General features: G+C 41.2%; 1 protein-coding gene across 4 annotated transcripts in view; it reads left to right on the forward strand.

Moving 5' to 3' along the window:
- The window catches only part of LOC128742165 (uncharacterized), a 132,489-nt gene extending 115,526 nt beyond the window's left edge, over positions 1-16,963 (forward strand). For all 4 annotated transcript variants that reach the window (XM_053838410.1, XM_053838412.1, XM_053838414.1 and 1 more), the window contains 6 exons: positions 1,680-2,888; positions 2,953-4,319; positions 4,634-4,750; positions 4,827-4,992; positions 5,057-5,241; positions 14,612-16,963. In XM_053838410.1, coding sequence (XP_053694385.1) covers positions 1,748-2,888; positions 2,953-4,319; positions 4,634-4,750; positions 4,827-4,992; positions 5,057-5,241; positions 14,612-14,728 — 3,093 coding nt within the window. In that variant the 5' untranslated portion in view covers positions 1,680-1,747 and the 3' untranslated portion in view covers positions 14,729-16,963. The remainder of the gene's footprint in view (positions 1-1,679; positions 2,889-2,952; positions 4,320-4,633; positions 4,751-4,826; positions 4,993-5,056; positions 5,242-14,611) is intronic.
- Positions 16,964-24,261: the final 7,298 nt, after the last annotated feature.

A 24,261-nucleotide genomic window follows, 5' to 3' on the forward strand; every position in this document is an offset into this window, starting at 1 on the left:
GCTATCTTCCCTTTCTTGTCTCGTTTTTCCTATCGCTTCTCTCCACTTTCCACTTCACTTCCACTTTTGACCCTTTTCTCTCCTTTTGTTTATCTTTTTCTTTTTCTCGGTTCCGTAGTTTTATTCCAGTCCCGTTTTTCGCCTTTTCAGTCCTGATTTTCGCTCGTTTTTCTTTTTTCCGTTTTTCCTCGTTTTCAGGCCTGTTATTCCTCTTTTAGTGTTTCATTTTCTGTCATATTTTGTGCCGTTCTTATTAGTCTTTATTCGTTGTTTCTCGTTTTTATTTCCATCCTGGTTTTCATCTTATTCCTCTTTTCAACTCCTTTTCTATTGTTTCGTCTGTTCTTCGTTTTTCGTTTTCGTTCTTTTCGTTATTTTTTCCTTTTCTGTTACATTATATTTTTCTTTTTCGTTTTATCCCTTCTGTTATCTGCATTTTTTCCTCCATTTTTGTCTGTTCAGGTTTCTCTATTTTCCTGTTCCCGTATTTTCTCCTTTTCTATCCCGTTTTTTTCTTATATGCTGCCCAGTCCTCATTTTTTTGGAGTTATTTCTTTCCTTTCGAAAACGATAAATAGATAGCAAACGAAACGATAGAAAAGGAATTGAAAAGGCAAACATACAAAAACTAGAGCCAAAAAAAATAAAGACGGGGCAGAAAATGACAAACAATAGAACAGGAAACGAGGAAAAATGGGCCTGACAACGAAGAATACTGGAAAATAGAGAAAAGGAAAACAAGATGGAAATCAGGAAAAACGGGGCAAGAATAGCAGTACGGAACAGAGAAACAGTAGGCAGAAGAAGGACAAACGAGAGAGAGAAAGGAAGGAAGAACGAGACAAATAGAGGGAAGACGGAAATGAAAAAGAAAATAAACATGGGAAACGAGACCAGAAAGGCAAGACGGAACAAATAGCTAGAGAAAGCAAAAGGAAAAAGAGTAATGGTGGGGGAACAAAAAAGCGACAGAGGAAAACGGTCTAACGAAATATATAAGGGGATTTATGGGACATAAAATGGCAAAATGGGACAGGAAAAGAAGAAAAGAAATACAGGAGAAATGAACCCAAGAAAACGGAAATAACGAAGAGAAAAAGACGAAAATTGAAAGATAAAAAATGAACACCGAAGGGCAAAGGGAAAAAGGGAGCCAAAAACTTACTAAACGAGACAAAACGAAGGAAAAATGAGGCTGATGCCTCGAAGAGACGAGAAATGGGACAGACAAATACGAAAAAAGAGAAAGAAAGGGGATAAAAAGAGTTAGTAAATGATGAAAACTGGAAACGAAACTGGACTGGAATCCAGTCCGCTGTGGTTCAATAGTTAACCAATGTCTGCGGTCCACAGGGCCTGGGAGGATAAGTTGAGTTTGCACTGGCTCCCATTATAGCTTGGTTTGATCAGCGAAAACCCCAGGTCGGGTGAAGAGAACCGGTACACATACTTGGTGTTAATAATGATGTCCCTTCCTACTACCCTTACCTACTGTTCTGTTCTTTCTCCTTGACGTCTTGCCCCACTCTGTTTGGATGCTATAAACCCCAATCCAATTCTGGAAAAACATAATATTAAATAATTATATTAAATTTTGTGGTTAATTTCGGCCATACAAGTTTAAAAATTACTCCAAATTTTTCAAACAAAATTTCTCTTCTAATTACTCTCGTTCTCAGGTATTCCGCATGCTAGCCCCTCAACTAGACCCATTATCTAGGCGTAGTAATCGCCGTAATCTCGAAGAATGGATGTTATTAGAGTCTCTAATAGTAGTACCAATATCAACGACAGTGCCGGTTCGACGCCAGCCGGTCACCAGCAGCTGTACTTTTCGAAGGGAAAGGACATTACCGGCAGCAGCGGCAACAGGATCGGTTTGAATCAACCGCCGACGACTGCGACGACAGCAGCGACGTCGCTGCCGTCCTCGAGCAACCACTGTAGCAGTGGCAGTCAGTTTAGCTTCGGCTCGACACCGAAGCAATCGCCGGGCGGCGGTGTTGGGTTTGCCGGGTCTGCCGTTTCTTCCTCGGGTGGTTCACTCGGATCGGAAGGACTTGCGCAGACGTCTAGTGATTCGGGTAATAGTTCTTGTGTTAGCACTGGTGGCGGTGCAGCCGTGGATGATCCAGAAACTAAAAACGCCAGCTTCGGAAGTGCTGACGGGTTCGTCGGAACGGTGGCTGCCACTGTTAGTGAAGATGATGAAGAGCTCGAACCGAAGGGTGACGGCGACGAAAAAAAGTGTCTTTTGAACAAGAACATTTACGTGAATAAGATCTATGATGAAGGCATTGAGTGCGGTCAAGAAAAAGTGTCATCGCGGTTCGCCGACGTTCGCGGTAGTTCGACGGAAGGAGATGATAATGCGGAAGATGTGAAACCATTGTTGCGCGTCAGGGTGGACAACGAGAAGCAACGTAGACCGAAAAGTATTGTGAAGAGTCCTTCGAATGTAAGTTTCGGTAAGGAACTGAATGGTGATGTTCAGAAGCCGCGGTTGAATTTGCAGTTCCAGCAGCCGGTCGAAACGGTCATTGGCGATCGACCGGTACTGCATGTGCAATTTTCGAAGCAGGAGAATGGGTACTGCTGTCGGGATTCGGATGGGGAACATGAGCTTGACGGTAATAACAAGCAAAGCATCTGTGCCAGTCCCGTGGGTAGTATTCTATCGCACGGTTCTTCCAGTACGACATCTTCCGGAGCCTCTTCGAATGAGAACAGTTCCTTGGGTGGATATGCCGAGGCGAGACCACCGGACGGTGGCTGGGGTTGGGTAGTTTGTTTTGCATCCTTTATGGTGAATCTGATTGCCGACGGAGTAACGTTTAGCTTCGGGGTGTTGTACGTGGAGCTGTTGGACTATTTTGGCGAAGGAAAAGGTAAAAGAATAATATTTCCGAGATTTAGAATTCAGCACAAATTTTACCTTGTTTTCTTCCGCAGGTAAAACCGCCTGGGTTGGGTCCTTGTTTATGGCAATGCCGCTGCTGTCCGGTCCGGTGGCTTCGTTTCTAACGGATCGCTACGGCTGTCGAAATGTTACCATTGTCGGTTCGATTCTAGCTTCATTCGGTTTCGCAATTTCGGCATATGCAGACTCTATCGAAATGCTTTATTTGACCTTCGGTGTACTGGCCGGTTTTGGGTTAAGTCTTTGTTACGTAGCGGCCGTAGTAATAGTGGCATACTATTTTGATAAAAAGCGATCCTTCGCCACGGGACTGTCGGTGTGCGGCAGCGGCATCGGAACGTGCATCTTTGCTAAAATTACACAAATCCTGCTGGACGAGTATGGATGGCGCGGAACAACGCTCATTCTGGCGGGCATTTTCCTCAACATGTGTCTTTGTGGCCTTCTCATGCGTGACCTCGAATGGACTACGCACAAATCGAAGCTTAAGCGAAAACAGAAGCAGGAAGCTGACTCTTATTCGGTTAGCAACAGTACCAACACAGCCGGGACAACAAGTAATCTGAACGCCACTGATGCCAACTCTGGAACGGCTGTTGGCATGGCTGGTGGCACCGGAAACTTCATCAAAGGCGTCAATGGTGAACTGATCGACCCAGATGATCCGCGACTATTTAGCTCGTTAATTACACTTCCCACCTTTATCAAAAACGGGGAAAAAGTACCATTTGAAGTATTAGAATTACTCTACAAGCACCGAAATGTGCACGAGCATGTTTTGCAAAATTATCCTAATCTGCTACATTCTCGTAGCTTTAGCGAACCTTTAGGCCCTAAAAGTAATGAACTCTCGCCGGAGAAGACGGCCAATTTGGACCAAACGGCAGCTGGTACCGAGGGTTCCCCCTTGAACCCGACACCGCACATTAACCTTTTACCTCCGGGGCATGACGTCGAACAGCAGCATCCATTCTTACGCCGGGTGCACAGCCATCGTAGTGGTGGAGTTCGAACACCGACCACCGCCTATTTGAAAGATTTACGAATGCATCGTCATTCATTGACGTATCGTGGAGCCATGCTGAACATCCAACGGTACCGTTTGCGTGCATCGTCCTGTCCAGACATATACCGTAACTCGATGACGACGATTGCGAAGGAGAAAACCGCCTGGTATCAGGGAATAGATGAGTTCAAAACACTGCTGGTCAGTATTTTGGATCTCTCTTATTTCCGTGACATCCACTTTCTGCTGTTTGCGGTCTCCAACTTTCTCCTGTACACTTGGTACGATGTGCCCTACGTCTACTTGACGGACAACGCAACGGAGATGGGATTCACACCTTCGCAATCGTCGATGCTGATTTCGATAATCGGTATTGTTAACATGGTTGGAGAGGTGAGTCTGTTTTCTGCCTGATCGCAAGCTATCGAAAGAAAGTTGGTACGCAGTTTGTCGTCGGAAAAAGATACGGGAAGGCCTTGCGCATTTTTGGTTTGCGAATCTAATGTGCGAGATCTTTCTAGTCATTTGAATCAGTTTTCTTTCGATATTCCTATGTAAATAACTAATGACGCTTTCTCTGCTTGTTGTTATATCGTGTTCTTGCTTCAAACGTTTAATCGTTAACTACCTAAGTCGTTTCTTTGAATGAATTTTATTAGTTACTAGAAACATGGTTTGGTCTAAAACACAGTTTTTTGTTCTTTTAGGTTGTCCTCGGTTGGATGGGAGACCGCAAATCCGTGAATGCTAACTTTACCTACGCTGTCTGCATGGGATTTTGCGGATTAGTGACCGCCATGGTTCCGTTGTTCTCCGATTACATCGTAAGTTTCCATTATTGTGATTTTTTTGCTGCTTCGTTGTCTCATTGTTGTGGCATTACCTACATTTTCATTTCAGAGCCTATCCTTTTTGGCGGGTTCGTTCGGGCTATTTATTGCTGCCAACTACTCGCTGACAAGTATCATTCTGGTGGAGTTGATAACACTGGAGCGTTTCACTAATGCCTATGGTTTGCTGCTGCTGGTGCAAGGAGTGGCCAATCTTGTTGGACCACCGCTGGCCGGTAAGAGCGCAAGCCGATACGAAGCAAAGACTGTGTGGATACTATTTTTATTCTTCTATTTTAGGATGGATTTCGGATATTACGGAGAATTACAATTTGTCGTTCTATTTAGCCGGCTTGTTTATCGCTCTTTCGGGGCTGCTGCTGCTGGTGTTGCCTGCTATCGGACGGTACAAGAAATTTAACGAGAGACGTGAATCGAAAGGGAAAAATACGGCTTTCGATTGCTATGGGATGAATAGTTTGACGGTGAGCTACTTTTGTCGTATTTAAGCAGCTTTTCGACACATGACATTTTACTAAAGCAATAATTGAGATCGTTGCCAAATTCAATCTTTTTGCTTTGTACGATAAATCTTTTCAAACTGTTAGAGATAGTCTGATAGAAATGGTATTTCAATAACTAATATCGTATTGGTTGCAAAGACTATGTATGGAATAGAGTTTCTTCTAAGACCAAACTAGCAAAATGATGCTGTTTATTAAAAACAAGCTGAGTGCCCGATCTTGTTTAGGATTCAAAGTAATCCCGAGTTTATGTGTTGAACATTTCTACCAAAGCAGAAATGAATGTCGAATTTTATTTTGAAACTAGCTGACCCGGCAAACTTCGTACTGCCACTAATTGAGCTAAATGATGTAAATTACAAATTTCGCATTTGAATCGTTTGTTAGAGAAACCCCACAAGCACCATTTGGTATGAGTCAATTTTCATGAGTTTTTGTCAGTTTTGAACCCTCGGGATTCCTACATCTGGAAGAAGTTTGGTTCCATAAAGCCCTTTTAGTTGGGGTCGAAAATATATCGAGGAAATCAGTTTTTTGTTGTTTATGATCTTTGATGAAACGGTTAGCTGACCAGTGGGTTTTCACAGAACATTTGTTTCTTACAACTATGCTAAACCGTTAGTTACCGTTGGAAATACGATGATTTTTTAATTTCCAGTACCCTGCAGTTGTGCTGGTGTCCATTTGTTTTTGTTAAATACCTATTAAAAAGATATTAAATTGAACTCGATGGCTTTAGAAATATATCGTGAAAACTCCAATAAATTTTTTATTGCAATGTTTACATACCAGTGCACAATGGGCAAAACCGAGCTCGTAATGCCAATAATTACAAGCCACTAGTTTGGAGTCTAACAAGATACCTATTCCTATGTAAAAAATGCAAGGAATCGATTAGTGATGGTCCTATCTTGTACAGAACTTGGGAAGGCGTCCATTTTGCCCTGTCACAAAAATCATGGTAAAAGCAAAGCTAATAACTTATTTACCGTCCGTGAAATAAACCCAAATAGCTTCCAAATGTTATCAAAGCATCAAAAGAATCAAATGGCATCCATTCCATACTGTGCGAAATGTAAGAATAGTCTGTTTTGCTCGATTCACCCCTAAATCTATACCTATAAAAATGGATTTCTGTCTGTCTGTCTGACTGTCTGTCGGGATGTTTCTTATAGAATCGAAAACTACTGAACCGATCGGCGTGAAAATTGGCATGTAGGGATTTTTGGGGCCAGAGAAGGTTCTTATGATAGTTAGAGACCACTCCCCCCACTAAGAGTGGGCTCCCATACAAATAAAACTCAAATTTCCTCACAACTCGAGAACTAATCAAGCAAATGGAACAAAATTATTATGTGGGTGTTTTTGGAGACAAGCATTTTTTCTATGGTGAATTGAGAACCCTCTCTTCTTTACAAGGGGAATTACAATCCCTCTCCCCTTTAAGAGGGGGGGGGGGGACTCCCATGCAAATGAAATACAAATTTCCTCAGAATTCCAGAACTGATCAAGCGAATGGAACCAAATTTAGCATGTAGGTGTTTTTATAGGCAATTTTTTTTTTCTATGGTGAATTGAGACCCCTCCCCTCTTTAGGAGGGCAATTATATCCCCTCCCCCCTCAATAGTGGGGGGGGGGCGCTCCTATACAAATGAAATACAAATATCCTAATAACTAGAGAACAAATCAAGCAAATGGAACCAAATTTGTCATGTGGGGGTTTTGGAGGCAGGAATTTTTTTATATTGGTTTGAGACCCCTCACCCCTGTGGTAGGGGGATAAGGACTCTCATACAAATAAAACAGAATTTTTTACGTAACTCAAAAACTAACCGATCTCGAGAAATTTTAGACTCTTTCATAAAACATTAGTCAATAACAAGACCACCAAAAACTATCAATAGTAACATTAGATGATTCAGCGTGAGACGGACACAGGCCGCGAGTTTTGCCGGCGATCTGCCGTCGGAAGCGCCGACAACTGCGGGGGGCCGCCCACAGTTGTTTAAAAAGCGAAAAACGCGAACCTGACGTTTTCAAGAGGAAAAACGTGAATAAAATGCTATACTATCTATAGCAAAGTTGTTGTATGTCATCAAAAGCAACTATTGGCATGAATGAATTTTTGATTACATGACACATAATACTTTTATTCACTCTTTTGTTCACACACTATTGCGAAACACTTTAACATCACGATGAAAAAGAGAGCTAGCACTATGGATAGATCTCTATTTTATCTGCCTCACTCGCGGACACACAAAAAAGAGTAATTCTAAATAGTATGTAATCATATCCAGCAGTCTTGGGTTGCCAGAATTAAAGAATATCGATGGAAGGTTGTAAATGACAATTTTTGAGAGACGCTTTAGTCCCAAACTAACCAAGGGATTCTAATGAATATACCTGAGTGTGGAAGCCAAAATGTTAATCTTTCAAATGATTATTATGTTTTCTACAACTATTGTCCACTTTCGGAGATTTTCGGGCGGAGAAAGTACTATTTTTCGGTAAAAAAGTCATTAAACTAACATGAAGCATCAAGATATTGTTATGATATTGAAGAGATAGAGCCAAAGTGACTTCGGCAAAGAGTTTTCAAATTTTATTTTCTACAAGTTGTCAACGAGACGATCATCGGCTAAGATTCTGCAGGTCTTTAAAAACCTGCACTTCGCAGACAGGATGAAGATCATCACCAAATGGAAACTGTGCAGAGTCTGTCTGAACGAGCGCCATGAGTAATGTGGTTTCAAAATTCGGTGCGACGAGGATGATTGCGGAGAATCTCACAATCCGTGGTACAACGATGTTTCGGATGATTCCAGATCCAGTTATGGTTCACTGCGGAGAAAGGCTGTGCTCGCATTTCTGGACGAAGGTCGAAGGAGCTTCCATCACGTTAATAGAGACCGAGTTGGCTGATCGTTTGAGGCTAGGTGGAGTGAAGGCAAAGCTAATTCTCAACTGAACGGCGGATGTTTACCGAATGGAGAAGAATTCTACGCGAATGAATTTATGGATGTCGGCAATCGATGAGGAGAATCCGGAGAAGATTTTGCTGCCGTCGGTGTCGTTGAGACTACCGCTTTAGGCGCTCAAGGCTGACGACGACGACGCAGTATGACCACATGCGGGGATTGCCGATCAGTTGGTGTAACTGTCTACCAGCAATTTTAATAGAGTTAAGTAACATCTACGTTTTTTCTCCGTTCGAAACGAAGATTGGCACGACAAGCAAACCAATCGCAGTACGGTGCCAACTCGGCTGGACAGTGTACGAGCCACGACAAGCATTTTCTGAGTCGCAAGGCAATTATCTAGCTTACCATCAGCAAGTCTCCAACGAAGATCTTCCTGATCTCAAGAACCATTACGCACTCGAAAAATCGGTAGTCCGAGTGAAACAAGAATCGGCAAAAATTCCCCTCTGATATGAAAATATAAATCAATTTTCATTTACTAGCCATTTGCAGCATTTTGTTTTTAATTTCAGCCTATAGTGCTCTATTTAAACTACTGCGAATATGCGAGGCAGATGAGCTGGAAACTCTTCTATCGTGTTGACATAGCTAGTTTGTGAGTGACATCCACTAGACTCTGGTGCTAGTGTATATGAATGATTTAATGTACACTAGCGCCAGGAGCAAGCTATTGTCAAGGGCTGGTAACGGTCAGTTTTGTCACTGACGCTAAACGAAAACCAAAAACAAAAAGTCACCCTGCAAAATAGTCAGTCCCAAGCGTTTTTTGTCAGTGACAAAAAATCACTGACTATAATCTGTTAGAATAAAATCAGGACGCATCCAGGGTAGGTGACGGTCAGTTTAGTAAGCGACGTTTGACTATAACCAAAAATAAATAGTCGCGCAGCAAAAATAGTCGTTTCCATGCGTCTTTGTCAGTGACAAAATAAAGCCCGATTATTTATTTGGAAGACGTAAAAAGGTTCCTAATTTGATGTTTTGGAACCGGGGATACTATTAGATGGATGGATGGATGGATTGTTTAATGCCATTTTACCAATTGTTCGAAATTGGAAGTTTGACGCCGTTTTGATATGCAAGATGGCGGTTTACAATTTAAGTTATTTTGGTAATTTTGCATGAAATCCTATACAGTAATGACATTTTTGGAATGGGAAAATTGTTAGAGTTAAAAAATCAACATTAGACGCCATTTTGAAATCCAAGATGGTGGACTATTGATTAGCATTTTGCATGAAAACCCTTGCAATATATGCTTTTTTAGAATACCGTTGACGACTAGAAGTCGAAAATCGATGTTAAACGCCATTTTGAAATCCAAGATAGCGGACTATTGATTAGCATTTTGCATGAAAACCCTTGCAATATATGCTTTCTTGGAATGCGGTTGACGGCTACAAGTCGAAAATCGATGTTTGGCGCCATTTTGAAATCCAAGATGGCGGACTATTGATTAGCATTTTGCATGAAAACCCTTGCAATATATACTTTTTTGGAATGCCGTTAACGACTAGAAGTAGAAAATCGATGATTGACGCCATTTTGAAATCCAAGATGGCGGACTATTGATTAGCATTTTGCATGGAAACCCTTGCAATATATGCTTTTTTGGAATGCCGGTGACGGCTAGAAATCGAAAATCGATGTTTGACGCCATTTTGAAATTTAAGATGGCGGACTATTATTTAGCATTTTGCATTTAACCCTTGCAATGTATACTTTGTTGAAAAACGAGTGACGGCTAGAAGTGAAAAACTATGTTTGACTCGACTTGAATGCTCGATTGGAATTTTCGATTGGACTGCTCGACTCGACTACTCGACTGGACTATGTGACTCGACTGCTCGACTCGAACTGCTCGACTTGACTGCTCGAGTCGAGTGTTCGACTGGACTGCTCGAATAAACTGCTCGACTTCATTACTGGACTTAACTGCTTATCTGGACTGCTCGAGCTCAGCAGTTTAAATTCTGCTTACCTCGAACAATATCAAGTTTTTGTCTTGAAAATATGTATCTATACATATACAGTCGGATTTAGAATTTGGCAACAAATGCGTGTCACCCATGTTGCCAAAATCGAATATAGGGCAACAACTTCAACAAAAATATTGTTCGAAATGTACCATACCCACACATTTTTTGACGTAGGACTACGTCTTTCAGAAAGGTAGCTGTGATAAGGGTCGTTCCAAAAAATCTATTTCTTAGAGTCGTCAGGTTTCGAACGTTTATAACTTGGTGATTTCCTAATTAAATCGAATAGTCAAGCCGAGTAGTTAAATAGAGCAGTTTAGTCTAGCAGTCGTGTCAAGTAGTTGAATCGAACAGTCCAGTCGAGTCGAATAATCGAGTCGTGCAGCCCAGTCGAGCATTCGAGTCGAGTCAAGCATCGATTTTCCACTTCTAGCTATCACTCGGATTCTAAAAAAGTATATACAGTGGGATTTCGAATTTGGCATGATTCGATTTTGGCAACCAAAGTATCCGTTGTTGGCAATACAAAATATTTTACTTCCAAAAATACCCAGGTAACCAATAAGCAGTAGATCAGTCGTTTATTAGCATCCCTGGCGTTTTATACTGCAGGTTGTTGTTTTTCAGCTTTTTGACTGTATAACTGTTGTAAATTGGCATGCACAATTCTATTTAAATTCTTCTTGTTGGTAACTAGCTGCAAAAAAGCATTGTCAGCACTATAAGAGGGCTAGCAGTAAAGTAGCCGCATATTTTGCCAAAATAGCATTTAAGTAGCATTTAAAGCAACTTAAATGCTTATCGGCTTGCTTTTAAATTGCATTGGAAATGCTTATTGGTTACCTGGGTATGCTTAAATATCAGTCAATTTCCGCATATATACTTTAAATGACGAAAAAGTTTTCGTATAAAGTTCGAAAACAGACACTGAGGAAGCCTGCAAGTCGTAGGCGAAATACGTATCTGTCGTGAATAAAATATACATAGTAGAATTAAGTTGGATATGTTTTCGTCTTTTTTAATTTTAGGAAAAGTATTTCCCAAAGTGTGTTCATGAACAAAAGTTTGCGGTTATAGAATGTTTCGAACAATGATATTTTTATTGCCGTAAGATTACGTCTTACCGCAGGTCGCCAAAAACTTACTTGCACCGCATGGATAAAAAGTTGCAATCGTTGATTAATAACATATACAGTGGTAACCCGATTTTGTCACTCCCCGATTTTGTCACCCCCGATTTTGTCACGTTTTTGACCCGATTTTGTCACGTTTTTTACCCGATTTTGTCACGCTTTTGATTTATCAAAAGCTTAGTTTGAAAATCATTTTGAAACATGTCAAATGTGTTAAGACACTGTGAAAAGAGCTGTGTTGATTATCGTGGAGTTTTCACAAAAGTTGTTTCTTATCTCCACAACTATAATAGCTAGAAGGTCACTTTCTTTGGCAAAGTTCTTTATAATAATCTTCTCAAAAATTTTGTAGAACATTATTTTGCTCTATCTCTTACTGCTTGAAAAATAAATTTTCTATCTTTTTTTTTATGGGAGCCTGGACCACTGCGACCATTAGTTAGATCTATTGTGGTATACTCCGAGTTGCTGTTTGCATAATCAGTTCGTTCCATCACTATGAGTCAGCGTGTTGGTCGCCCTATGAATTTGCATTTCCCCCCAAGAAGGTATGACTTCCTTAATGAATTTCAGTACCTTTTTTGTTTCAGCAGACCATATCTCGCTAGGCGTTAGAACGCCCTCTCCGAGAATACGCAGTCTTCGTTGAATTAGAGCGCTGCATTGACACAGTATATGTTCTGAGGTCTCGATCTCAAAATTACAGAATCGACATATGAATTTTTTATCTTACTTTTAGGAGGATTAATCAAAGAATTGTTCTTTTCACGCTATGAAATTTCTATGAACATAGTTAACCAGTATAATCAACCATTTCGGCGCAATTAAAAAACGTGTGTTTTCATACCTGTGGGACTGCTGTGAACAGGTGACAAATGTCCACAGAGAGGTAGATGGAAGTGCGAAATGTCCTAAAAGTGATCAGAAAGAAATATATGTAATTCGTTCTAAGTCATCTGCAAAAAAATAAAAATTGAAAAAAACCGATTTTGTCACTGTCCCGTTTTTGTCACCCCTAAATTCATCATGGGGGTGACAAAATCGGGTCATTACTGTAGTCAATTTCTAACTTTTTTCTTTTTCATTTTCATTTTTCAAAATGCTAAACAATAGTTCGTCATCTTTCGACACATCGATTTTTGACTTCTAGCCGTCAACCGCATTCCAAAAAAGCATATATTGCAAGGGTTTTCATGCAAAATGCTAATCAATAGTCCGCCATCTTGGATTTCAAAATGGCGTCAAACATCGATTTTCGACTTCTAATCGTCAACGGCATTCCAAAAAAGTATATATTGCAAGGGTTTTCATGCAAAATGCTAATCAATAGTCCGCCATCTTGGATTTCAAAATGGCGTCAAACATCGATTTTCGACTTCTAGTCGTCAACGGCATTCCAAAAAAGTATACATTGCAAGGGTTTTCATGCTAAATGCTAATCAATAGTTCGCCATCTTGGATTTAAAAATGGCGTCAAACATCGATTTTCGACTTGTAGCCGTCAACCGCATTCCAAAAAAGCATATATTGCAAGGGTTTTCATGCAAAATGCTAATCAATAGTCCGCCATCTTGGATTTCAAAATGGCGTCAAACATCGATTTTCGACTTCTAGTCGTCACCCGCATTCTAAAAAAGTATATATTGCAAGGGTTATCGCCCCATACTAAAAATATACATATTTACTAAATTTAATCGCAGGCAAAAAATTGTCCGACAATAAATTATATTTCTTAGTCATTAACCATATTACGCGCGACGTTGACTAAATTATGCAGGTTTTGATCATTGACGGCCGACTAACCGACTTATCAAGAGAAAGTACGGTCAAAATATTTTTCGTCACTGCTTTGATAGAAGGTGACTATTCTTCTCCAGAAATAGTCAGTCGGTTTTTTGTCGTTGATGGAGACGGCAGTACTTTGGTTTTCGTCGCTGACTATGGTGTTTTGACGGTGATGCTAGACAGCCCTGGTTGTCACTGCAAACCTAGTTATCTTCAATGAGCTGGTATGTAGGCAATACCGACACGCGGATGGTGCTATTTGCTCATTGTAATTTCTCAGGCTTCTTCAAATAGATACAGCTGGTTTTTTGGTAGGCGATAAGCCCCAACAATATGCCAAAAATCATTGTTAATTGCGCTTTATTGTTAATTGCGCAACTAAGAAATTATGGTGGGCACACGTGCAGCACCACCTATTGAGTTATTCGGCGGATTTCATTATAACTGTTATGGTTTGTACCACGCAGGCTTTTTCGTTCTGCCGGATATTTAAACAACACAGACACCACTATAGAAAATGGGTCTAAAATAGTCGCAGTAACTTCTTCATCATTTCTCACGACTATAACTCAAATATAGTAGCGTTTCATTAAGACCAAAATGCATTCGGGTAGTCCGTGAATGTTAGTTTATCAATTGGTATAACAATCTTGTCTCGAATAATTATTGTTTCAACGTAATTCCTGAATATTGTTCAGGCTACCGCTTAATGGGCTGAAAATATCCTCCCGTACCCTATATTACTATTAACAAAGATTTAGAAACTGGTCGAAAAACGCGAGTCAGAACCAAGGGGCTGTGCATTAATTATGTAAGTGGTTTTTTTCCTTATTTTTGAGACCCCCCCCTCCCTCCATATATGATTTTGGCCAAATTCTCCTTTTCCTTTTATTTAAAAAAATGTCAGGTCTTGAAAAATTATAGAAACAGTCGACAAAGTGCAAACAAATTCTTAAAAAACAAATAAAAACAATTATCTGTTTGGAATTCATTCGTAGCCCGCTCACGAACAGAATGTATTTCAGCTTTGAGGTTGTCAATAGATTTTGGGAAACACTAAGAAACTTCACTAGAGCAGTTCCACGTGAAATAGGTAAATGACAAAATTTGAACCTTTCTGATTTGGATGAAACTTTACCAATGCGTTTGATAAGAGGAAATGTACACCTTTCACAGGTTTTGGCACCATTTTGGTTTAAGACTCATTTTCAAAAAGGACCTATTTATCTATCATGTATTGTATATCATGTTTGAAAACTTGTATCACGAAAACAATCGATTGCTGAATAATTATGTCGAAGGAAAAGTGATAGAAAATTGATTTCTAAAATAGAACGAATTTACACTGAAAATAATCCTTTACCAGTTTTTAGTGACGATTAATGTTCCAGGAATCGCTCATTGTTCCTAAGAGGTCGCAATAATAAACCGTTTTCCTTCTTTTTGTAGATTCCATCGAAGGGGACGACCGGCAACAACATCAACAGCAAACCCAACGGCGCCACGGTGCTACTGACCGATCGTTTCGTACCGGAAAAGCCCGAAATTGATGGCGCCTGCGTCTAAGCAAAGCAACCAGGCAAAGCGGATGAGCCCAGTAGCATTAAGGGAAAAGCAAGGAGGAGTAGGAACGATACTACTAATTGGTGGCGGAGTTGAGGAAACAACAAAACAGTACACTCTTTCCGTTCCACTTTTGGATGTGAATATTTGATGTGAGCTTTGCATGCGTAGCATAGGTAACAATGTATCAAGTTTTGGTTGCGCTAGGGGAGAAAGTTCTCAAATTTGTTTCGGTTTTACGTGACTTTTCATTCGTTAGTATTAGTAGTTTGATTAATAAGTCGAATTTAAGGAAGTGACATACCTACATTAATAGATAGCTCTTCCAAGAAGCGGTAGCGTAGGTTTAGAACATGATCACTGATTTTGTATTTCAGAATGCGATGAATAAAGTTGAGTTGATCATTTCGATCTACAATTATCCACTCCCACACCAATGATTCTAAACTGTGGGCCACGAATTAAGACAAACAATCGATCCTAGATTAGAACTAAACTCGCTTTTAGGTCAACAAAAGGAATATTTCATCTATCTTATATTAGATTTTTCTTTTATCCAAATAGACATACCGTGCAATTGTCTTGTTTCGATTTGATATATTGAAAATTTGCAAGATCTGATTAAAGACATTGCCGATAATGGCTTATTAAAGTACGCGGATCACCAGATTGTTTTCCAAATGCTGTAACCGTTTGAAATACTAATGTTGAATGTTTCAAATACATTTTAATTTTACTTCCAATTCTTTACGATGAAATGAATCACTAGTTAGTAATACCCAGTTATTTTTCAAATTTATCTTTAGATAATAGATTTTGTCTTAAATATAGCGAGATTTACCTGTTCGAATTACCTTTTAAGATGAATACAGCAACCATTGCAGAAACTTCCGAAGGTTTATCCTACCGATATTCTTCGGATGCTTGAAAGCAAATCAACTGCTCTGCTATAGTGTAGTCGCAAGAACGAGCAAAATGAAATCAATTTATGGTAGCAGAATACGATTTACCTTCCAATCCTGTTAGTTTCAATCCTCACTAATTAAAAGTAACGGTTAGGATGACGTTTTCCCTGTCGATAAATTCTGAATAAGCTAATGAAACAAAAGTAAAAATCTTTGCAAACGCCGCAGAATAAAGACAGCAACAATACAGACATAAAATTGAAGTAAACTTTTCGATTTCGTAGTTGATCAGAGTTGAGTGCCGGAAGCAAAACTCACAAGACATTGAATAACAAAAAAATAATATTTAACAAAGCTAATAATAATCGTAGGTATAACAGAAGGTTTGACAGAATAAACAAAATATATATTCATCAGCTGTGATCACCTAGTAAGTATGTGCATATAAGTATAATCAATTCTGGTGAACAAGAAAAAAAACCAAATAAAAAACTAATGAGAAGTAGGAAAAGTACGTGAAAAATCTCTCACAAAGAGGACGATGAGGTGGGCAGATATGTGCAAGTTTATTTTAAATAAGTTTCGGTTTCTTGCTTATTTGAAGGAGAAATAGAGAACAGGCTATGAAACACAAAACAAAAACACAAGGGTTGAAGAAACTCCAACCAAAAAGTGCGGCAGCATTGGTGTGATTTTTTTTTGCAAAAAAAAAGATCACCTCGTTGTGAATCCAAATATTAGGAAGAAAAGACTAAACTAATTGAAACACTATGGTCAGGGGGTGCACGGTTGCCAAAACTACTAAATTTTGTAACATAATGGAATGGGAAGGATCAAACTGTAAACTAAACGGCGACAGAAGTTCTTTTGATTGCTCAAACTTTCATCAATTTGTGTTTCTCTTTAACAGAAAAAAAAGAATACAATAGAGGAAATTATATTTTTTCTACTATCCAATATTGTGTAAATAAAACAAAAAAACAATACCATAAGTGTACATAATTGCTTTTGGTTCAACTGTAGTAATTTTGTAAAAATTTGATTAGGATTGGTTTCGATTGGATTTGCATACTACAAACAAAACAAACAAAACTATCGGTGGGTAAGTCAAACGACAGAGAAACAACGGATGAAGAAAATTACGACTGGTTTGCGGGAACGATTTGCACTTGTACGCTAGATGATGAACAACAAAACCAATGATTTACACACACCAATTGTAAGGGCGGGGGAACGAACGCGCTAGAGAGCAGCCGGAGAGCAATTGTAAAAGTTAGGAAAGGAAAGTAATTATTTTTGAAACTAAACGATAAATAATTATATTTAATGCCTAGAGAACAAATTTATGAAATTCAATTAAAGCTCGTTCAAATTGAAATCGATTGTAGTTGGTTTGATTATTTCGTGGCTTTTGACATTTCATCCTTTATGAGGGTGGGTACCTGTTAGTTACGTAGCTGTGATTCGGGGAATCGATTCGACACACGTGTGTGCTTTTGCGGTTGCACCCAGCTGCAGCAATTTGCTGCGTAGAATATTTATTGGTTTTTATTTCGAGAATAGATGAAAAGCATGCTATCGATTGTTACTCTCTGTCAGAATGGAATTGTTTTGATGTCGATATCTATTCTATTATTGGCTGGCAGGTTTGTGTTACCAAGTTTAAGCTCTATTTCTAGCAGTTTAAATGACTGGGCGGTGGCTATATCTGTACCACTGGCGTGCCCAGACATTGACAGAAGGTGGAACACCGACTTTAAGATAGTAAGATGGCAGGGTTGGTAAACGGCTGGATAATGCGTGAAACAAACCCCATGGTGGTTCTCAGCCTTTTATTTAGCAATTCCTATCCCTACCTCCTCGTGGTACCAGTTGGGATATGAGCAACCTCAGCGGCCCAAGGAACATTTATGCGCTGTTTAAACATTTTACCGGCCATTATTATTCAGCCATAGCTGAATATGCATCGAATAAAATTTATGTAAACAATTCTACAATACTTATTCAGCCGAATATTGACAGGTTGTGGAGAGGTTGAAGATGCGCCTAATCTGCTTGTGACACTGTTAAGTGAAGCAGTTGATTTACAGCGCATTCGTTGGCTGCTTAAACACTTACAGAATACAGAGGCCTTTGCTTAAATTTATTCAGCGTCTACCACCTGCTTTCAGAGTTAAATCAGCTGTAACCAAATCAGTAGCATTTCAATTCAGCTTGGATGCTTTTCACGGGATTTACGTCAAGCTATGAGAATAAACAGTCTGTTTATTCGCATAAACGGGCGTATGCATTTTTTGAATACAATAACCGAGAAATGACTCACAAAACCCTATCAGCCCTCTTTTGACTTATAATCTCTGCTAAATTGACAGATTATTTGATTGAAAAAGTATACAGTTAAGATTACAGTGGACCCGTGCTCGTTTGAACGATTCCTCATGTAAACTAACGGGGTTAGTTTTTAATTTGAACAACTGGTAGCCCCAAATATGTTGGAACTTGTATGAACTGGACGTATGTTTTGGTGGTTTGAATCTGAGAGAGAGAGAGAGTCGCGAAGACGGGCTTCTTTTTCTCATGCTTTGGCTGTTCTTCTTCTTCCTATTACGTTTGCTTTCATTTTCGGGTAAATAAATCAAACTTGTGCGTGAACCTCTCATTGGACGTGTAAAGTGTGTGTTTTAGAATAACATATTTTGGTGCTAATTGGCCCACGGGTATTTTAGTTTTTGCAAAAAAGTTAATTTACAATTGAAAAAACCTGATTTAATCCACCTAGTGGTGAAAGGAACCTTTGTTATACGGTCTTACTTGGTATTTGAGATAGAAACGCCTTCTAAACATAATTCATCTATTGCTTAACGTTGCATAGTACATTGGTTTACATGAAATTTTTGGAAATTAAATAAGTTTACAACATTTAAACAAAATAGAAGCACTTACAGGCTGGTAAACGGCGGAATAATGCGTACCGTCGGTGCCTTGTGCACGTGTAGGTATAAAATAGACCCTACAGTGGTTCATAGCCTCTTATTCAGCAACTCCTATTCCTACCTCCTCGTGGTGCCAGCCGGGATACGAGCAACTTTGGTGGAGATCGGGTAACCAACCCCGGTGGAACCCAAGGTCGTATGCTGACAGGAAAGGAGGGCTCTTTCGAGCTTCGTTGGCCCTTCGGCGAAACAGGGGTTTGGTGTAGCAGGCTTTGCAAGCCGTCACCACGAAAAATACTAAAGCACGGAACGAAGAACAAATAAATTCTTACTGGAACAATCGGAATAGACCCACGCGACGAAAAAGGACTATGGATTAGAAACTCGGGACGTGGAACTGCCGATCTCTCAACTTCCAAGGGAGCACTCGAGTGCTCTCCGACGTATTGAAGAGCCGCAAGTTCGACGTCGTATCGCTGGTGTGTGCTGGAAGAGCTCAACGGTACGTACGTTCAGAGGTGGATATACCATCTACCTGAGCTGCGGCAACACACACGAGCTGGGTACAGCTTTCATAGTGATGGGCGAGATGCGGAAACGGGTGATTGGGTGTTGGTCAATCAATCCTCGAATGTGCAGGTTGAGAATCAAGGGCCGATTCTTCAATATAAGCATCATCAACGTGCACAGCCCTCACCTCAGAACTACCGATGACGACAAGGATGAATTCTACGCGCAGTTGGAGAGTGAATACGACCGCTGCCCAAAACATGATATCAAGATCGTCATCGGGGATTTCAATGCTCAGGTCGGCCAGGAGGAGGAATACAAACCGGTGATTGGAAGGTTCAGTGCACACCAGCGGACCAATGAAATGGGCCTAAGACTTATCGACTTTGCCGCCTCCAAGAATATGGCCCTACGTAGTACCTTTTTCCAGCACAAATCCATTACAAGTACACCCGGAGGTCACCAAATCAGACAGAATCACAGATCGACCACGTTTTGATCGACAGTCGGCACTTCTCAGACATTATCGACGTCAGATCCTATTGAAACGCTAATGTTGACTCGGACCATTACCTAGTGATGGTTAAGATGCGCCCAAGACTCTCCGTTGTGAACAACATTCGGTACCGACGCCAGCCTCGGTTAGATCTCGCGCGTCTGAAGCAGCCAGGCGTCGCCGTAAACTACGCGCATTCACTCGAAGCTGCGCTGCCGGAAGAGGACGAGCTGGACGAAGCCCCTCTCGAGATCTGTTGAGAACTCAAGAACATCAGCAGTGTAGCGAAGGGCTCCATCGGGTATGTGGCCCAGTATCAGCAGAACGATTGGTTTGACGATGAATGTAGGAGGGTGATGGATGAGAAGCTTGGCCGCCCGCGCAGCGCCACACGTCAGAACGTGGAAAGACACAAACAGAAGAAGATGCAGCGAAACCAAATCTTTCGGGAGAAAAAGCGCTACCTGGAAGAGCAGGAATATGCAGAGTTGGAGCGACTGCATCGTTCTCAGGAAACGCGACTTCGTTCAGTTCTACCAGAAACTGAACGGATCGCGCAAAGGCTTTGTGCCGCGAGCCGAAATGTGTCGGGATAAGACTGGCAGTATTCTGACGGACGATCGTGAGGTGACGGATAGGTGGAAGCAGCACTTCGACGAACACCTGAATGGCGCCCAGGCGGAGAACCATGGTGGCGGGGAAAGCGATTTCGACGGTGCAACAAACGGGGAAGAGGTTCCAGCCGCAACGATAGGCGAAGTTAAAGAGGCCATCATGCAGCTAAAGAACAACAAGTCAGCTGAAAAAGATGGCATCGGAGCGGAGCTTACTAAATATGGGACCAGAAAAGCTGGCCGTTTATCTACATCGACTAATTGTTAGAATTTGGGATACGGAACAGCTACCGGAGTTGTGGATAGATGGGGTTATCTGCCCGATCTATAAAAAGGGCGACAAGTTGGACTGTGAGAATTATCGAGCGAACACCATTCTCAATGTCGCCTATAAAGTGCTGTCCCAAATCATTTTCCGCCGTCTATCACCAATTGCGAATAGATTTGTGGGAACTTATCAAGCCGGCTTCGTCAAAGGTCGGTCTACAACGGATCAAATATTTACACTACGGCAAATCCTTCAAAAGGGCCGTGAATACAGAGTTCCCACGCATCATTTATTCGTTGATTTCAAAGCCGCATATGATACCATCGACCGGAAAGAGCTATGGAAAATCATGGACGAGAACAGCTTCCCCAGGAAGCTCATCAAACTGATTAAATCTACGATGGATGGTACACAGTGCTGTGTTCTGATTTCGGGTGGATTGTCAAGTTCATTCGAATCACACAGAGGGCTTCGTCAAGGTGATGGTCTTTCATGCCTGCTGTTCAACATAGCGCTACAAGGTGTTATGAACCCAGCGGATACCAACACGCGGGGCACGATATTCAACAAATCTAGTCAATTCGTCTGCTTTGCCGATGACATGGATATTATCGACATAACATCTGTGACGGTGGCTGAACAGTACACCAGACTAAAGCGCGAAGCAGAAAAGATTTAGTTAAAAGTAAATACGTCTAAAACAAAGTACATGCTGGCCAGCGGAACCGAGGCCGAACGACACCGCTTGGGCAGTAGTATATTGATCGACGGCGATGAGTTTGAGGTAGTCGATGAATTTGTCTACCTTGGCTCACTGGTAACGGCGGACAATGATACCAGCCGTGAGATTCGGAGGCGTATTATCAGCGGAAGTCGTGCTTTCTATGGGCTTCACAAGCAATTGCGGTCGAGCAGACTAAGTCCCGTACAAAGTTCACCCTGTTCAAAACGCTTATTAGTTGTTCTCTACGGACATGAAACATGGACAATGCTCGAGGAGGACCTGCGAGTGCTCGGAGTTTTCGAACGACGAGTGCTAAGAACGATCTTCGGCGGTGTACAGGAGAACGGAGTATGCAGGCGGAGGATGAACCATGAACTCGCACAGCTTTATGGAGAACCCAGTTTCCAGAAGGTGGCCAAAGCTGGACGGATACGATGGGCAGGACATGTTGCAAGAATGCCGGACAACTACCGTGCAAAGATGGTGTTCGCGTCAAATCCGGTAGGAACAAGACGACCAGGAGCGCAGCGAGCAAGATGGTTAGACCACACACTTAAAAAAAGTGCCGAAGTCAGCAAAATTTTGCCGAGATTTGGACAGCCGAGCGTTCGGTAAAATTTTTTATGATGCCAAACGTTAGTAAAGATCCGTAAACGTCGATTTGCAAAACTGAAATTTTTACCGAACGCTCGGCTGTTCAAATCTCGGCAAATTTTGCTGATATTTTTAAGTGTGCAGGTGGAGCGAGATCTGTACTCGGTGTCCGAGGAATTGGAGAGCGGCAGCCCTCAACCGAGTTACATGGAGAAACTTTGTTCAACAGGCTTTGTCTTAGGACGGCAAGCCGCCTAAGTAAGTAAGTAAGAAGCACTTATAAATTTTGATATTGATAGATCTTTTTTACATGAAATTGCTGAGTAAGTTATTACTAATGTGTGAGAAAGTGCAAGTACCGTGTATCCCCGTTGGTATAACCTTGTTTAATCTGAACATTTTTAATCTGTACCCCGGTGGTATGAATGCGTTCACATTAAAAACCGATCAAGCGTCATACACAATTGAGGTTAAAGTTGACCGGGTAAATTGAAAAAAGCAAAAAAAAACTTAATGCGTTTCCTCTTGCTCAAGAGCTTTCGCATTATAGCTCATATGGAACTTACCTCTCTCCAGCACTCAAAATAAACGATTTTAGTTGAAACTGCCGAGCCAATTACTACTTTTACAAACCGGACGTTTAGAATTCACGCATGTTTGAAAAGTTTTCAAAACGTTTGTTTTCGTCAAATCAAAACAACAAGTTCATAGGGTGCGCGTATGTGAAAATGAATAGAGTAACCAAATATTCAGATTAAAAATGAACTCGCCCAACCTGAACGAGGTGTTTTTCATATTAGTGGGGGTTGACTGTAAAAGTAAGTTGTAGGGTAAGGGATCTAGTTTTTCAACCCTGTGCTAGTTTTCGCACTATTGCTGAAAAATACACCTAATAAGTTTCTATAACGTTATTTTTTACAATTTTCAGAGGGAACGGTAGGAGAAAGACTTTCTTTTGCGGTTCCCTCCGATTGTAAATTCCCAAAAAGCGAGGGAAATTCCAATCGGCACCAAACGTGGGATTTTTGCTTCTTGACCCAAAACGAACAATCTGGCCGATTTTGGTGAAAATCCGAGAAGGTCGATTACAGGTGACTCTGACACTTGACGTGGAATGACCCATATGTAGAGATGCTTCGACTCTTGAAAACGGATGGAGTATGATACGCTCGGCCGTCAACGAGGCCGCAACCGCGGTGCTAGGTGTGGAAACCTTGAGTGCACGAAAGGATTGGTTTGACGGGGATTGCCAACAAGCGATAGAGAGGGAAAAAAGAGCTTGGAAAAACTAACTAAGCATATCCATGAGAAAGAATTTGGCCAAGTATCCACAAGCGCGGAATGAGTTGACCACAAGAGTAGCCAACTCCTAGGCTTCGCAGACGACCTCGACATCATTACTAGAAACCTTGGGATGGTGGAAGTAATCTACGCCAAACTAAAAACGGAGGCTGGGAGGATAGGGCTACAAATCAATGCGTCGAAAACCAAATGTATGGTAGGAAGGGGCTCCAGAGAAAGCAACGTTTGCCTCCCAGGGATAGTGACTATTGACGGCGATGAACTGGAAGTGGTTGATGAGCTCGTATATTTGGGATCTCTGGTTATTGCCGACAATACTATGGGTAAGGAGATTCAACGACGCATTTAAGTTATAAAACGAGCCTACTTTTCCCTCCGCAAGACGCTTCGATCAAGGAGCATGCGCCACCGCACAAAGCTGACGATGTACAAAACGCTAATCAGACCGGTAGTCCTCTACAGACTTGAGACAGCAACTTTGCTTACGGAAGACATACGTGCACTCGCCATATTTGAACGAAAGGTGTTGCGGACTATTTTTGGCGGAGTACAATCGGATAGCGGAGAGTGGCGTAGGCGTATGAACCACGAGTTGCAAGCACTACTTGGAGGGATTCCAATTGTACATCTGGTAAAAATTGGGAGACTACGGTGGGCCGGCCACGTCGCAAGGATATCGGTTGACTGTGCAGTGACATCCGTTCTTTTCAAGAATCTCACCGGCGCCAGGAATACAGGGGATCAACGTACTAGATGGCTCGACCAGGTTGAAGCCGACTTGCGTGCGTCGAGACGCGCAATGAATTGGCGCCGACTATCCCAGGACCGAGTTCTTGATACGGCAAGAGACACCCTGGCTCTCGGCTGATAAAGTCAAGCACTTATTTCTTTGCCTTTGTCCATTTAGAATGTTCCAAGTCTAATCGGTCGGTGTTAAATCAGACCGGACCAAGTCGCAAAATTTAAAAAATAAGTTAATGTCAGCAAACGTTTAAGAATTTCCTAAGCTACATTTTACTCTAATCAGATTACATTAATGTTGCAAACAGTCAGAGATATGAAATGATTTTGAAAGACTGATAGCTTTAAACTATACAGCAGCAGCAAACTTTGAACGCGTTTTTCTCGAAATCAGAATTTTGTCACTTGGTTCGGTCTGACTTAACACTGACCATTTTCATTAATTGTTC

This window comes from Sabethes cyaneus, chromosome 3 (assembly GCF_943734655.1).
Source record: "Sabethes cyaneus chromosome 3, idSabCyanKW18_F2, whole genome shotgun sequence".
NCBI classification, from domain to species: Eukaryota; Metazoa; Arthropoda; class Insecta; order Diptera; family Culicidae; genus Sabethes; species Sabethes cyaneus.